At 37.5% G+C, this 14,828-nt stretch overlaps 1 protein-coding gene across 12 annotated transcripts in view; it reads left to right on the forward strand.

The window, feature by feature from the left end:
- Positions 1 to 14,828, forward strand: part of LOC133535388 (calcium-dependent secretion activator 1) — a 195,931-nt gene that overhangs the window by 166,088 nt on the left and 15,015 nt on the right. For all 12 annotated transcript variants that reach the window (XM_061875200.1, XM_061875191.1, XM_061875195.1 and 9 more), the window contains 4 exons: positions 1,926 to 2,081; positions 2,150 to 2,297; positions 8,187 to 8,261; positions 8,339 to 8,422. In XM_061875200.1, the coding sequence (XP_061731184.1) occupies positions 1,926 to 2,081; positions 2,150 to 2,297; positions 8,187 to 8,261; positions 8,339 to 8,422 (463 nt within the window). The remainder of the gene's footprint in view (positions 1 to 1,925; positions 2,082 to 2,149; positions 2,298 to 8,186; positions 8,262 to 8,338; positions 8,423 to 14,828) is intronic.

Below are 14,828 nucleotides of genomic sequence, written 5' to 3' on the forward strand. Positions count from 1 at the left end.
AGATGGACTGATGCAAAGTGGAAAAGTGTTCTGTGGTCTGACACATTTAAAATTGTTTTTGGAAATTTTCGACATCGTGTCATCCGGACCAAAGAGGAAGCCAACCATCCAGACTGTTATCGATGCAAAGTTCAAAAGCCAGCATCTGTGATGGTATGGGGGTGCATTAGTGCCGAAGGCATGGGTAACTTACACATCTGTGAAGGCACCATAAATGCTGAAAGGTACATATAGGTTTTGGAGCAACAAATGCTGCCATCTAAGCGCCGTCTTTTTCATGGATGCCCCTGCTTATTTCAGCAAAACAATGCCAAGCCATATTCAGCACGTGTTACAACAGCGTGGCTTCGTAAAAAAAAGAGTGCGGGTACTTTCCTGGCCCGCCTGCAGCCCAGACCTGTCTCCCATCGAAAATGTGTGGCGCATTATGAAGCGTAAAATATGACAGCGGAGACCCCGGACTGTTGAACGACTGAAGCTCTACATAAAACAATAATGGGAAAGAATTCCACTTTCAAAGCTTCAACAATTAGTTTCCTCAATTCCCAAACGTTTATTGAGTGATGTTAAAAGAAAAGGTGATGTAACACAGTTGTGAACATGCCCTAATGAAATTCTAAGTTTATGAGTTTGAACATCAAATATCTTGTCTTTGTAATGCATTCAATTGAATATGGGTTGAAAAGGATTTGCAAATAATTTTATTCCGTTTATATTTACATCGAACACAATTTCCCAACAAAAAAGGAAACGGGGTTTGTATGATTCCTACTGATATCAGTATCAGTACTGGTCAAAACTCAAGGCTCCAATAGCTGCATTGTATCGCAAGTAAAACAAAGCTGTATCGGAACACTTCTATTTTCAAATTGCTTTTAGCATGCAATCAAAAAAACTAAAGAATGCAAATATCAAGTGAAGTGGATTTGGATTATTTGGATTTGGCTCTTGTTGGAAAAAGTTTGGACACCCCTCTCCTAACAGAACACGAGATATCTCCTGACAAGTCCAACATTAATAAAAGCCACTGAAATAGATTGACGCTGGTCTTCAGCCAGTGCACCATCCAAACAATATGCTGCATTTGTTCTACTATTCTGACATTACAATATGCTGCTAGAAATTACTTTTCCACTAAAAATAATCCGACTCACAACAAGTCAAAAGTCTTCATGTTCATGCCAAGGACTCTCTGAGGAGATTATATCATTGGTCTCAAGGTGCATGCTGTCGAGCTTGAGTACGTGTGATGAACCCAAGAGATAGAAAATTTCTGTATGTACTGTACCTTTCTGCATACAGTACATACATAATACACGCTGGTTGCTGGCCCGAGGCTCTGCAGTGTTGCAGAAATCACTTTGAAAATATTTGCAAGTCCAGTTTGCAGACATTTGCCTCGCTGAGAGTCTGATTGGGTTAGACAGTAAGAGGGTTTCCCAACAGACTCCAAAGGGCCTGACTAAAACGGTCTGCATGGTTTTGTCTGGTGGTTCTTCCAGGACACCCTTATCCCCCAACCCCGCCTTTCCACCACCTTCCTCCTTCTTCCTAACAGCTTGGGGACATGGACGCTGAGAGAGGACATGTGATCAGACATTTAAGAGGCTAACCAGGACATAGTCTTATATGTCCTCTCTCATGTCGCCATTCCCTTTGTGACAAAATGCTGTAGCTGCATGTGGCCACCTCACATCCCCGATCAATAATCATAGCAGGCGGCATGATTATTGATTGATTTGTTACAGTAGAATACCCGCTCCTCTCCACCCATCCACTGATTTGGACGTGTATGCTTCCAAAATTCAAATGTATCCTCAGGTGGAGAGGAGCAGCATCCCCAATACCCCAACACTTCCTCCCCTGACCCCTGTGCTCCTTCTGGTATGACCTTTGACCTGTATCTGTGTTTGCTTCAATGGCAGCAACGGCTCTGGGACATCCGAGGACCTGTTCTGGAAGCTGGACGCCCTCCAGACCTTCATCAGGGACCTCCACTGGCCCGAGGATGAATTTGCCAAACACCTGGAGAGCCGGATCCAGCTCATGTCTAGCAACATGATTGAGAACTGCGTCAAGCGGTAGGTGGCGCTGTGTTGACTGTTGGACGGCCAGAAGGAGAGCGTGCTCACTCTTTGTGTTCATGTAGCACAAGGATGGCGTTCGAGTCCAAACTGACAAAGAGCAGCAAGTCCACAGATTTCCGCATTTCTCCAACCTTATGTACCATGTTCAACGTGATGGTGGACGCCAAGGACCAGTCTGCCAAACTTTGTGCAATGGAGATGGGCCAGGAGGTAAAAAAAAAATATATATATATATTATTGATTATAGTATCTTTCCATGCAGTAGTGTATTGGAAGTGTACTAGTCTGATGCAGGAATGTAAACAATTTAAAAGTGTTCATTATACTCTACCTGGAACACTTTTGTTTGGTTTGTGTAGCTTTATTGCTAATAAGCTGTGGTTGTCTACGACTGAGTGTGTGTCTTCAAAAAGCACTTCATTAACTTTTTATATTTACACTGTAACTGTGTCCAATGTAATAGTTGTCCGGTTACAAGCTGCAGCCACCAGGGGCGTTGCTCTGTTCTCCGTCACACTTTGGGGTGAAGGGGGTGTATGTGTATCTGTATCTGTATTGTAGTAGTCCAGGGGTACGTGTGAGTGCATAAGCCTGGAAGTCGCCACAGCGTTTAGCACCATTCTGCAAAGTGACATCGCGATAACACAGCAGGCGTTCAATGTCTCGCCCAACTGAGTCAAAAATATAACATATGTCTTTGAAGAAAGAGGTGAAAGGGATTTCAGAGCGTCTTTTGCTGAAATAGTCTCACCAGGTATGTTTACAGCATGACTTTGCAAAGGCAGGTGCTGAGGGAGCCAAATTGTAGAAATGTATTGTTTTGGTTAGGGCAGGCAGGCGCATTTTAAAGAGTTTTCTGCTTTAAATCTCTGTTGTGGCTCTCATATTAATCATAACTTTGCCTTGCAAAGCAAAATGCTTCTCCGAGATGTTATCCAGTTTTCGATTCAATTCAGAAATCGCCAAAGTCTGAATACACACAGCCATGCCCAATTCATCAATTATGTTCAGCTTCTTGGCTCCATGTTATATATTACATTATACAACTTAATAGATGTGATAGATTAAATACAACAACATAATAGTTGTCATATACCACAAACAACAAGTTAATACAATTAATACATCACATACAACAACTTAATAGATGTGATAAATTACATATACAACGACATAATAGTTGTCATATATCACAAACAACAAGATAATAGATTTCATATATCACATAAAACAACATAAAAGATGTCATATGTCACATACAACAATGTAAAAGATGTTATACATCACAACGTAGCAGATTTCATACAGTATATTACGTACAACATATGTCATACATAGGACAATGTAATAGATACAGCAACATAATAGATTGCATTTATCACATACAACGACATAAAAGATGTCATAAATCACATACAACAACATGATAGATGGCATATATCAGTGGTCCCCAACCACCGGGCCGGAGCCCTTTTTTTTTAATAACATTTTTAATTTTTTATTATTATTTTTTTTTCATTAAATCAACAAAAAACACACAATATACAATTATTACAATTATTGCACCAACCCAAAAAAACCTCCCTTTTTCATAACAAAGAAAAAAAAAAAAAAAAGAAAAAAAGAAATGATCAAGCATTGACCGGTCCGCAGCTACAAAAAGGTAGGAGACCACTGGCATATATCACATACAACAACGTAATAGATGTCATAAATCACATACAACAACGTGATAGATGTCATATATCACATACAAAGACATAAAAGATGTCATAAATCACATACAACAACATGATAGATGACATATCACATACAACAACATAATAAATGTCATATCACATACAACAACGTAAAATATGTCATTTATCACATACAGCGACATAATAGATATATGTCATATATAATTAATACAACAATGTAATAGATATCATTTATCACTTACAACAATGTAATAAATGTCATGCATACAACAACCTAATAAATGTCATATATCACGTACAACAATGTAATAGATCTCATGCATACAACAAAGTAATGGATGTCATTTATCACTTACAACAATGCAATAGATGTCATGCATACAACAACGTAATAGATGTCATTTATCACTTACAACAATGTAATAGATGTCATGCATACAACAACGTAATAGATGTCATTTATCACTTAAAACAATGTAATAGATGTCATGCATACAACAACGTAATAGATGTCATTTATCAGTTACAGCAATGTAATAGATGTCATGCATACAACAACCTAATAGATGTCATATATCATGTACAACAATGTAATAGATGTCATGTATACAACAACCTAATAGATGTCATATATCACGTACAACAATGTAATAGATGTCATGTATACCAGTGGTCCCCAACCACCGGGCCACGGCCCGGTACCGGGCTGTGGCCCGATTGGTACCGGGCTGTGGCCCGATCGGTACCGGGCCGCAGAAGAATTTTTTTATTCATTTAAAAAAAAAAAAAAAAAAAAATACAACTTTTTTTTTTTTTAAATCAACATAAAAAACCCAATATACACTTACAATTAGTGCACCAACCACAAAAACCTCCCTTTTTCATGACAAAAACGTCCCTTTTTCATGACAAAGAAAAAATAAATAAATTAATTAAAAAAGGATCCCCACCCCACCCCCCACCCGGGCCGCGGGAAAAATTATTAAGCGTTGAGTGGTCCGCGGATACAAAAAGGTTGGGGACCACTGATGTATACAACAACGTAATAGATGTCATATATCACACACAACAAAGTAATATACTTCATATATCATACAAAAACATGATAGAGTTCATATATAACATAATAATAATGATAATAGTAATAATGGATTAGATTTATATCGCGCTTTTCTATTGTTAGATACTCAAAGCGCTCACAGAGAAATGGGAACCCATCATTCATTCACACCTGGTGGTGGTAAGCTACATCAGTAGCCACAGCTGCCCTGGGGTAGACTGACGGAAGCGTGGCTGCCAGTTGGCGCCTACGGCCCCTCCGACCACCACGAATCATTCATTCATCATTCATTCACCAGTCTGAGCGGCACCAGGGGCAAAGGGTGAAGTGTCCTGCCCAAGGACACAACGGCAGCGATTTGGATGTCAATAGGTGGGAAGCGAACCTGCAACCCTCAGGTTTCTGGCACGGCCGTCCTACCCACTACGCCATGCCGCCCCAAATATGTCATATCACATACAACAACATCATACATTTCATACATCAGATACAACAATGTAATAGATATCATATATCACATATAAAAATGGAAAATATGTCATATATCACATACAGCGACATAATAGATATACAGTATGTCATATATAATTAAAACAACAATGTAATAGATGTAATTTATCACTTACAACAATGTAATAGATGTCATGCATACAACAACGTAGTAGATATCATTTATCACTTACAACAATGTAATAGATGTCATGCATACAACAACGTAATAGATGTCATTTATCACTTACAACAATGTAATAGATGTCATGTATACAACAACATAATAGATGTCATTTATCACTTACAACAATGTAATAGATGTCATGCATACAACAACGTAATAGATGTCATATATCACGTACAACAATGTAATAGATGTCATGTATACAACAACGTAATAGATTTCGTATATCACACACAACAAAAAAATAGATTTCATATATCATAAAAAAACGTGATAGAGTTGATATATAACATACACCATATATGTCATATCACATACAACAACATATATTTCATACATCAGATACAACAATTATAATAGATATCGTACATCACATATAAAAATGGAAAATATGTCATATGTCACATAGGGAAACACAATATATGTCATACATACAGCAATGTAATAGATGTCATATGCTACATACAACAAAGTGATAGAGTTCATATATAACATACAACTATGTAATATTAAGGTGTAGTACAGGAGGACACAAACGTTAGCAACATTTTCACCTCTGATACAATAACGATATTGAGTATTGGCCAATACCGATATTGATCAAATGTGATATCAGTAGGAAGCATCCATACTTTTGTTATTTTGTAGTGTAGGATTTTAGAAAAAGTTTAGTCAGGTGGAGTTATTCAAAACAAAGAACAATGGTAAATATAAAAAACACTAAACTATTTATTATTAAACATTTGGAATGGATTTAGACTGTGTTTCGGTTAAAGTTGAGTAGTAATTGTTTTTGGTGACACCAAGTGATCACAATAATTAAGTCAGGTTCATGATGCAGTAAGTTCAATGATGCAGACACATGTGTTACTGGATATTTTCTAATATGCTTCTGCCTCGCAGACTTTGTATGTGTAATATGCATCTAATTATTTAGTAGTTGCTTATATTGAAAAATAATTTTTTTAGCCTGCAATATTATTAGATTATTATTACGTATGTTTAGCTTGCATGCTGATGAGTGCTTAGATGTTGTGTAGCTGCTAGCTCCAGTAGCCTATGGCCTACCATGTTTACATTTTGTAAACGTCTTGACTAAAATAGAAGAAAAGTCCAACCTTGTGTGCTTATTGGAAAACATTTAGATGTTAACTGGCTATTGAACTTTGCTGTTAAGGGTTGCACAACTCCAGTCACTGATGACATCATTCATATTTTTCTCCATCATACTCTAAATACAAACATAGGAGCATGGAATGCTTTGCAAGAGATGAATTTAGCCGACCAGCGACACAGGCTGCTCCTTAGGACGCAATCTGTTGGACGGGGGGCCAAATAAAACATTGAATAAAATAAGAAAATAGGTCAATACAAATGAATGTATAATGAAACACACTCTGCACACGTATTAGGGAAGTTTACTTTTAAATAAATAACAATAAAACCTCAATACTATATTTAAAGTCTTTAGATCAGGTGAGTAGTTATTTGAAAAAGTCAGTAGTCAGAAGAAAACTTACCAAGAGGAAAACACAGGGAGTTACCTGGGGCCCCCAAATGTCTCATAAATATGATCCATAAATATACATCATATTAAAAACGTATATTTGTTTATTTTTATCTTAATTTGTGGCCTTGAAAAAACACCAAATTGATCAATCAATCATAGTTTCAGCAGCTCCCTCTCCCTTCTCCCACTACGAACTATTCCATGTTCCTGCGCATGTGCAGATGCAGATTTAATTGCTGGAGACGTTCTTAAGCGCGGTTTTGAGCGTTTCATACACAAATAAAGTGCAGAAGAGAAGGAGAGAAAAAAAAACAGTTTAATCAAAACTACCAAAGGTGTCAACTGTCAAGCTTTTTGTAAGTGTTGGCAAATTAGGTGTTGTACAACAGCAGCAGTCAGCAGGAGCATAGCTATCTGTCATTGAGAGTGACGTCTTTCATTGCAGATAAGTCAGTATTAAAGCCCTCGAAATAGTAAAGTATTGTAACAAGGGTCTTGTAACATGTAGTGCAAGCGAAGCAGAAAGTCAAGAGGCACTTTATGTTGTCAACAGCCTTGTCTCAAGGAGTCTTGTCAAGTTGTTCCTACGCGACCGCCATCAAAAACTCTTTTTTACGCACCAGTATTTCCGGCCTTCACAATAATTCCAAAATAGGCTGAACAGTTGGAAGTTGGAGCGGTTTGAATCAAATGAAAAATGGTGAAGGTAGAGTGCGCCAAAATCTGGAGAAGAAGAAGTACAGGAAGAATAATAAATAGATTAATTTTAGTGTAGAAAACCATATGTGTGAATGCTTTCGTGCATTCACACAATGATCAAAGATACAGCTCCCATGTCTGTTACTGACCGACAGGTAGTTGGCAGAGCTTAAAGCAGTATTTCATTATGTGTAGTGAAGCCTTCTTAACAGTTTTACAAAGCAGTCCTCCGTGAAGTAGTGGGTTTATACCCGGGTTTGGGCTCATTTCGCTATTTAGAGCTGGTATGTCGTTCCTGATGTCATGAAAAGAAGCAATTTGAAAAAAGTGCATAATTTATTACTAATTATATAATTAATTATATATTACTGTTAGGAACTCCTTAAAAAGTAAATTTTCCATAATAGGGATTTGTGGTCCTGTTACTTTGCTATTTCTATCCACACCATTGCAGAAGCAGTTCCACTCGCAAATTGACGAGCTGATTGAGGAAAGCGTGAAGGACATGATCCAGCTCCTTGTTGCAAAGGTGAGAGGTCACACATTGCCTCAAGAATTGAGAGAGGAAATTGCTCGATTATACTCGTTGTCTTCCATAATTCCTAGTTTGTTGCCATTCTGGAGAGCGTCCTGGCCAAGATATCCAGATATGATGAAGGAACGCTCTTCTCCTCATTCCTCTCTTTTACGGTGAGATGAACTTTTTTGTTCCATTAAAACTGTCAAGTTTAGAAAAAAAATGGTCAGATTTAAAAATATGCTTAAAGGGGTCACATTATGATAATTTTCGACATATAAAACACTTCCTTGTGGTCTACATAACATGTACTGGTGGATATTTGGTAAAACTTTTGCATAGATATGTTTTACAAACCAACCTTGAAGCCACTTTCTGACCACCCTTTCAGGTCGGTCTCATTTACGTGCCTCCAGTTTGACAGCGTCTTCTCCCCGTCAGCCATGTTGTAGTTTGAAGCGCTTCTATATGGAGTCTCTGATACAGATATATGTTCGAACTATACGCTGTTTTGTATTAGAAATGGAAACAGTGTATATACGAGCCAGTCTGCCCCACAACAAGAGGATAGAGAAAAAGAAGATCGGACTCAACTACAATGTCAGACTCGCACTAAGCTCCATGGGTAAACCTTTACCATATATGGAGATATCAGCTGACATAACGAGCGAAAAATGCATCACTATCTACTCAAATTCCAAATGGCTCATTTGGAGGAAGTATGAAGGAAGGCAAGTTTGTTTTATAAATATCTCTGGTTTCATATCCATGGTTTGAGTTCACATTTTTAGGGATGACGCAAATAAATCCCAAATACACAAACATAGGTACCAATAGGTAAGAAAAGTTGGTCGACCACATTATAAGTTCAAATGTTAAGTTTTACTTTCCTTTGCAATTTGAACTTGTTTACTTGTTGTACAGTATATTTTTGACAACAACAAAGTTCACTGTTTGTTAAACCAACGATCAGCAACAATTGGCTCTACTAAAGAAGTGAAAAAAAATAAAAGAACATTCACACCACACCCTAAAATAAACTTTAATTTGTATAAGTACTACACACAATACTGAACAATAACTTACTGTTGCTGTCAAAACAGATGTCCTAGCTGGTCCAAAAGTATTATAGAGTGACTGATGTCATTGTTGAGCTCATTACAAGCACATTTATCATCAATCAGTATCATACTAAAGCTGTTACTTTCATGTCTAAAACTAGGTAGCAAGGCATCAAATGCCGCCATAGTTCAAAACTCTGTTTACATCGCACCTCTTGTTGCTAGGCAGAATATGCTGAGTGAGCGCCAATGGAAAATGACGGTAGGGGCTGATGGCGTCATGCCCCTTGACCAAGAGAAAGTCAGACCAACACCAGCAAAAATGTCTCCGAAAACTGCTTTTTGATGAGTATACTTACTCATCTTAAAGGTGCCATACGTAATAATGTCATGTCATGTCACCTGTAAATGACCCTGATATGTCAAAAAACTTTTTCTTTTCGAATACCTTTATAACTGATAACTGTAGTTCAGCCGGGATATGCTCCTTTTAAAATTAGATTTAGAGCCCCAAGATCTTGTTATTGTTTTCATTTCGATGTTCCGCCCTCCACCGTTTGACCAATTAAAAGTCTGTGAGTGTGTCACATCTAGGTTGCCAGTTACGCCCTGCCCTCTTGGTCAAATTACTGCCACTGGTAAAGTTACTAAACATGTCAGAACTTAGTAAATCTAAAAGGCATCGTTAAGATTCTCAACTTATTCATGACAAAGTCAGGAACAAAACAAGGATTTGTATGGGGATGCCTTTGAAAGATGGAGACGTTTTGAAGGCGGAGAAAATTTTTCATCTGACGCCAAACTTGCTAATTTCCTCCTTGATAGGTAAGTCTAGCATTTACGTTTTCCTATTACTTGTAATTAATGGAAATGGACATTTTGTATGTAAAGTATATTGTCCAATATAGTCTATGATCTTGTCTAACAAAGCACATACGTTCATGCAACGAATGCTTAGCATGCTAACTCCAGCTGATCCAACTGACAGAGCTAAATATATTTAAAAAAATAAAACCTATGTGGATATGGATAGTGTCAGTGCCTAGTTCGTTCTCAATATGCAGATACGCTGAGGAAAGGGGGTTCCAACATTAGCACGGCTAATTGTGGTTTCTGGTACTGTATGTAGACCAAACACATACTGCATTACATGTCATGATTTTCTACTTTGTGTATTGACATGGTAATAGGCTGTATGATTTATACGTAACGTGTTTTTTTGCGTAATGTGGGTTGGCTCATTGAATTGCTCTCTGCACTGAAAGATGCTGATTGATTAATTGATTGATTGAGTTTAGTTTATTTCGAACGTGAACACACTTACAGTATAATACGTCACACATGATTTAGTATAATTTCTCTTTACATCATGTCTGAAAAGGAGTAGGAAAAATCAATTTTTCCATTTTCTACCGCTTATTCCCTTTCGGGGTCGCGGGGGGCGCTGGCGCCTATCTCAGCTACAATCGGGCGGAAGGCGGGGTACACCCTGGACAAGTCGCCACCTCATCGCAGGGCCAACACAGATAGACAGACAACATTCACACACTAGGGCCAATTTAGTGTTGCCAATCAACCTATCCCCAGGTGCATGTCTTTGGAAGTGGGAGGAAGCCGAAGTACCCGGAGGGAACCCACGCATTCACGGGGAGAACATACAAACTCCACAAAAAGCAGAGCTTATTTAATACTAGCCCGTTCCCACTTCAGAGCGTTTACAAATACATATGTTCATTTACGGTCTTCTTTTTGTTACATTATTAAATCAGTGAATGATTAATACAGCAGTTCTTGCAATATGTAGTTAAGTCAGTCATGATAAACATACTATGATGAATAATATCCCGTTTTCAATAAGGTTGAAGGTATTTCTCATAATTCTTCTTCCTTGGACTTTGTAAGCACTATTAATTTGAACTACCTCTTAAACTGGATAATATTAGTACATTGTTTAACCTCTTTGCTAAATCCATTCCATAGTTTAATTCCACGTGCTAATATGCTAAAGGTCTTAAATGTTGTACGTGCATACAAATGTCTTAAGTAAGTTTTTCCTCTAAGGTTATATTTCTCCTATTTAGTTAAGAAGAATTGTTGTACATTCTTGGGGTACAGTTAATAGTTTGCTTTGTACATAATTTTAGCTGTTTGCAATTTTACCAAATCGTTGAATTTCAATTTTTTTTATTCAATAAATAAAGTGTTTTTATGTTCTCCATATCCAACATTATGTATCAGTCTAATTGATCTTTTTTGTAACACGGTTACTGAATGAAATGCACATTTGTCGTTATTTCCTCATATTTCTGCACAATAATTCAGATATGGTAACACTAGCGAGCAGTAGAAAATATGGAGTGATTTTTGGTCCAAAACATATTTTGCTTTGTTCATTATTGAAATATTTCTTGCCACATTATGTTGCATATTTTTTATAGGAGATTTCCAGTTAATTTTATAATCTATTATTACACCCAAAAATTTGGTTTATTTTACCTTTTCAATATCTACTCCGTCTATTTGTATTTGTGTATGCTGCGCTTTTTATGTGCGTACATGGAAGAGAATGCAGTGCGTCAGGTTGGATGCAACATGGGGTTATGCTGAATGAAATGTGGCGGTCATTTTACCCTTGGCCTTGGCTTGACATCAAAGTAGGTTTATGCGATATATAATATATTATATATTATTAAACATAATATATTTCGATGGGGGTCCGTGCGGTCAAACGAAATATTTTAGCAGGATAATGCCTACAATCTGTCCTGACTCCCGAATAAAATATTGCTGCGCAACTTTTCAAATACATTTGGCTAATCGACATTAGTAAAATGTGGCATAATTACTAAGTAAACCATCTTGCAAGAAGCCTAAACAATTGAGATTGCCATTTGAACTTCCTTGGAGGAGGATTGGGATTTGGCTGCCTATCTGGCAACCTCTGTCATGGAGAGTGGGAGGGGACTACAGAATTTTGACTGTGATTGCAGTACCATTTCTGGCCACATTACTGCATATGGCATCTTTAACTCACGGCCCCGTGTTAAATAAAGAATACAAATTACAACACCTGCTGATTTCCATTGTAGCAATGTACTTGTATTGAAAGGGGCATTTCAAGGAAAAGAGAGACAGGAAGTGTCAACAATGAGACCACTACGCTGCTTCGTAATCAGTGTCTGTTTCAGAAGAGCACATTCTTTCACATGTTCAAAATGATAATTTTTATCTTTTATGATGCTCGTGGAGTCTGAGGGGCTTGGGCCAAACATGCAACAATGACGATGTCTACATGCTTCACTTCCCTTTTCTATGCTATTACTGCCATCAGAAGAGTCTCACGCTTGGAAGATAACATGAAAGGAAAAATGTTCACTAAAAAGAACAAAAGGGATGTTCTCTTTCCTCAGCGTGGCAACGCGTGATGAGGAATTTGTATCGAATTATGTACTGGGTATTCATTCACAGGAAATCAAACTGTTCAATATTTCGGTCCCTTTGTTGCACGTGACGTCATGTCCCGTTGCAGACTCAAACACTTAAGACATAATTTACTAAGATTCAAATCCCTGGTGCTAAACAGTGTGTGAATCAATTAAATAACGTGTGTATAATTAGTGGCCGTGTTGCGTGCGATCTACTAAAACTGCATGTACAATTGAAAAGTGTTGCAGACCGTCTTATTTGAATTAGGAATTTGCGTATCCATGTACTATACAGAGCATCAGCACTGATACACTCATTTACTTCACATTAATAATATCATGCTCCTCCTACATGTGGCGTTTTGCTAATTTTTTCTAAAAAGCAGCAGACATGTAAAACTTTCATTAGGCTTTTTAGCAGCAGTCAGGCAGTGCAACGAAATTGACACCACTTTTCTTCTTTTTTTTTTTTTTACCGCTGAAGGTGCATAGGAGTGGGGCTCCATCTATGTGCTCAAGACACAAAACATGCATACGTCAAGAAGATTGTATCATATAGGAAATATGTTAGAAATATAAAATCTATGTGAAGAAACCAAAAAAATATTAAATGATACCAAAACATATGGATTGAATTTGTTTTAATCAAACAAGTCGCATCTAGCAGCAATTAAATGATAAAAGGATATTGCTGAATAGCTTATGTGGTTAATAATTTTTATTCCTGGCTGTCCAACTATGTTGACACACACACAGATGGAATATTTTGTGTCCATTGTCTGTCTTTACAGAGCAAGCACTCCTCTCTCACAGCCTTGTGTGAAACTGTCAGTTTCCGTGTCCTCTTCAAACGCGCTATGGAAAATGCAAAATAGTACTCCCAAAATGATTTTCAGTGTTTATAAATCACATTGTGCATGCTGTATAGCAAGGGTCTCAAACATGCGGCCCGCAAGACGTTATTTTGCGGCACGGACCTTGATATGACCCGGCCCGTGAGTTTAATTTGAACGGAACTTGACAGCGTCATACTTCCCAACGTTCCCAACTTTCACGGGAGTACCCTTAATATCAAGGTATCCACTCTAATGAAATCCCTGACAGGGGTGCTGCAATGGCAATGTTCTTAATGCCCTCTGAATCCTGTACAGATAGCGTGCAAGCCTATTTGATTGTTACATTTGGCTGAGCAGTACACATGAGTTATGTTGCAAGACATATTTGGTCAACAGCAACAGAGGTCACACTGAGGGTGGCCGTAAAAAAAACTTTAACACTGTTAAAAAATATGTGCCAGACTGTGAACCCACACCAAACAAGAATGACCAACACATTTCAGGAGAACATCCGCACCGTAATACAACATAAACTCTACAGGAATTTATTTATCTTGCTCTTGTTTTTAATATTACAAAATATTTTTTTGTTTCAAAAGTCTCCGGAAACAGGAAGGCTTTGAAGGCAAAACCTAAATCATTTAAATGGGGCCCATTAGTAGTTTTTTGCTTTTGTTAAAGTACCAGTAGAGTGGAAAAACAAGTTGACTTTATATGCTTAATTATCTTTCATTGTATCTATTAAACCATATCTAATTGCATTTACAATCCACAAAGTATGTGAAAATATTGTCTAAACATCACAAATTGGAGACGGACATTTTGAATATTCTGCTCCAAATATCTTTGAGAATTTTCGTAGATTCGTAGTCCGATGACGTCAAGATGGGAATGCTTCTGCACTCTGACCATATTATCTCTTCAGTCATACAGGAAATATGCAAAAATTGGAAAGAGATCACAATCCTTATGTAAAACAAGAACATATGCTTGTTTTTTTTATGTATTCAAAATCGTAAATAAATAGCTAACAATTACATCACCAGATCGAGGGTCCCCGATTGTGCCCATTATACCCTCTTAAAACATCCAGAAACCGCCAACAATAATGCATTCACATGCCGTGACCTGAAAATTAACCAAATATGACTGATATTTTTATTATAAGTACTAACGCAGACAGACTATTTATGCCACACATTGATAGCGGTGAGCTAATGCTTGCTTACACTGCTATTGTTGACACACGGCTGCTTC

The sequence above is a fragment of the Nerophis ophidion genome, linkage group LG16 (genome assembly GCF_033978795.1).
Source record: "Nerophis ophidion isolate RoL-2023_Sa linkage group LG16, RoL_Noph_v1.0, whole genome shotgun sequence".
Classification (NCBI taxonomy): domain Eukaryota; kingdom Metazoa; phylum Chordata; class Actinopteri; order Syngnathiformes; family Syngnathidae; genus Nerophis; species Nerophis ophidion.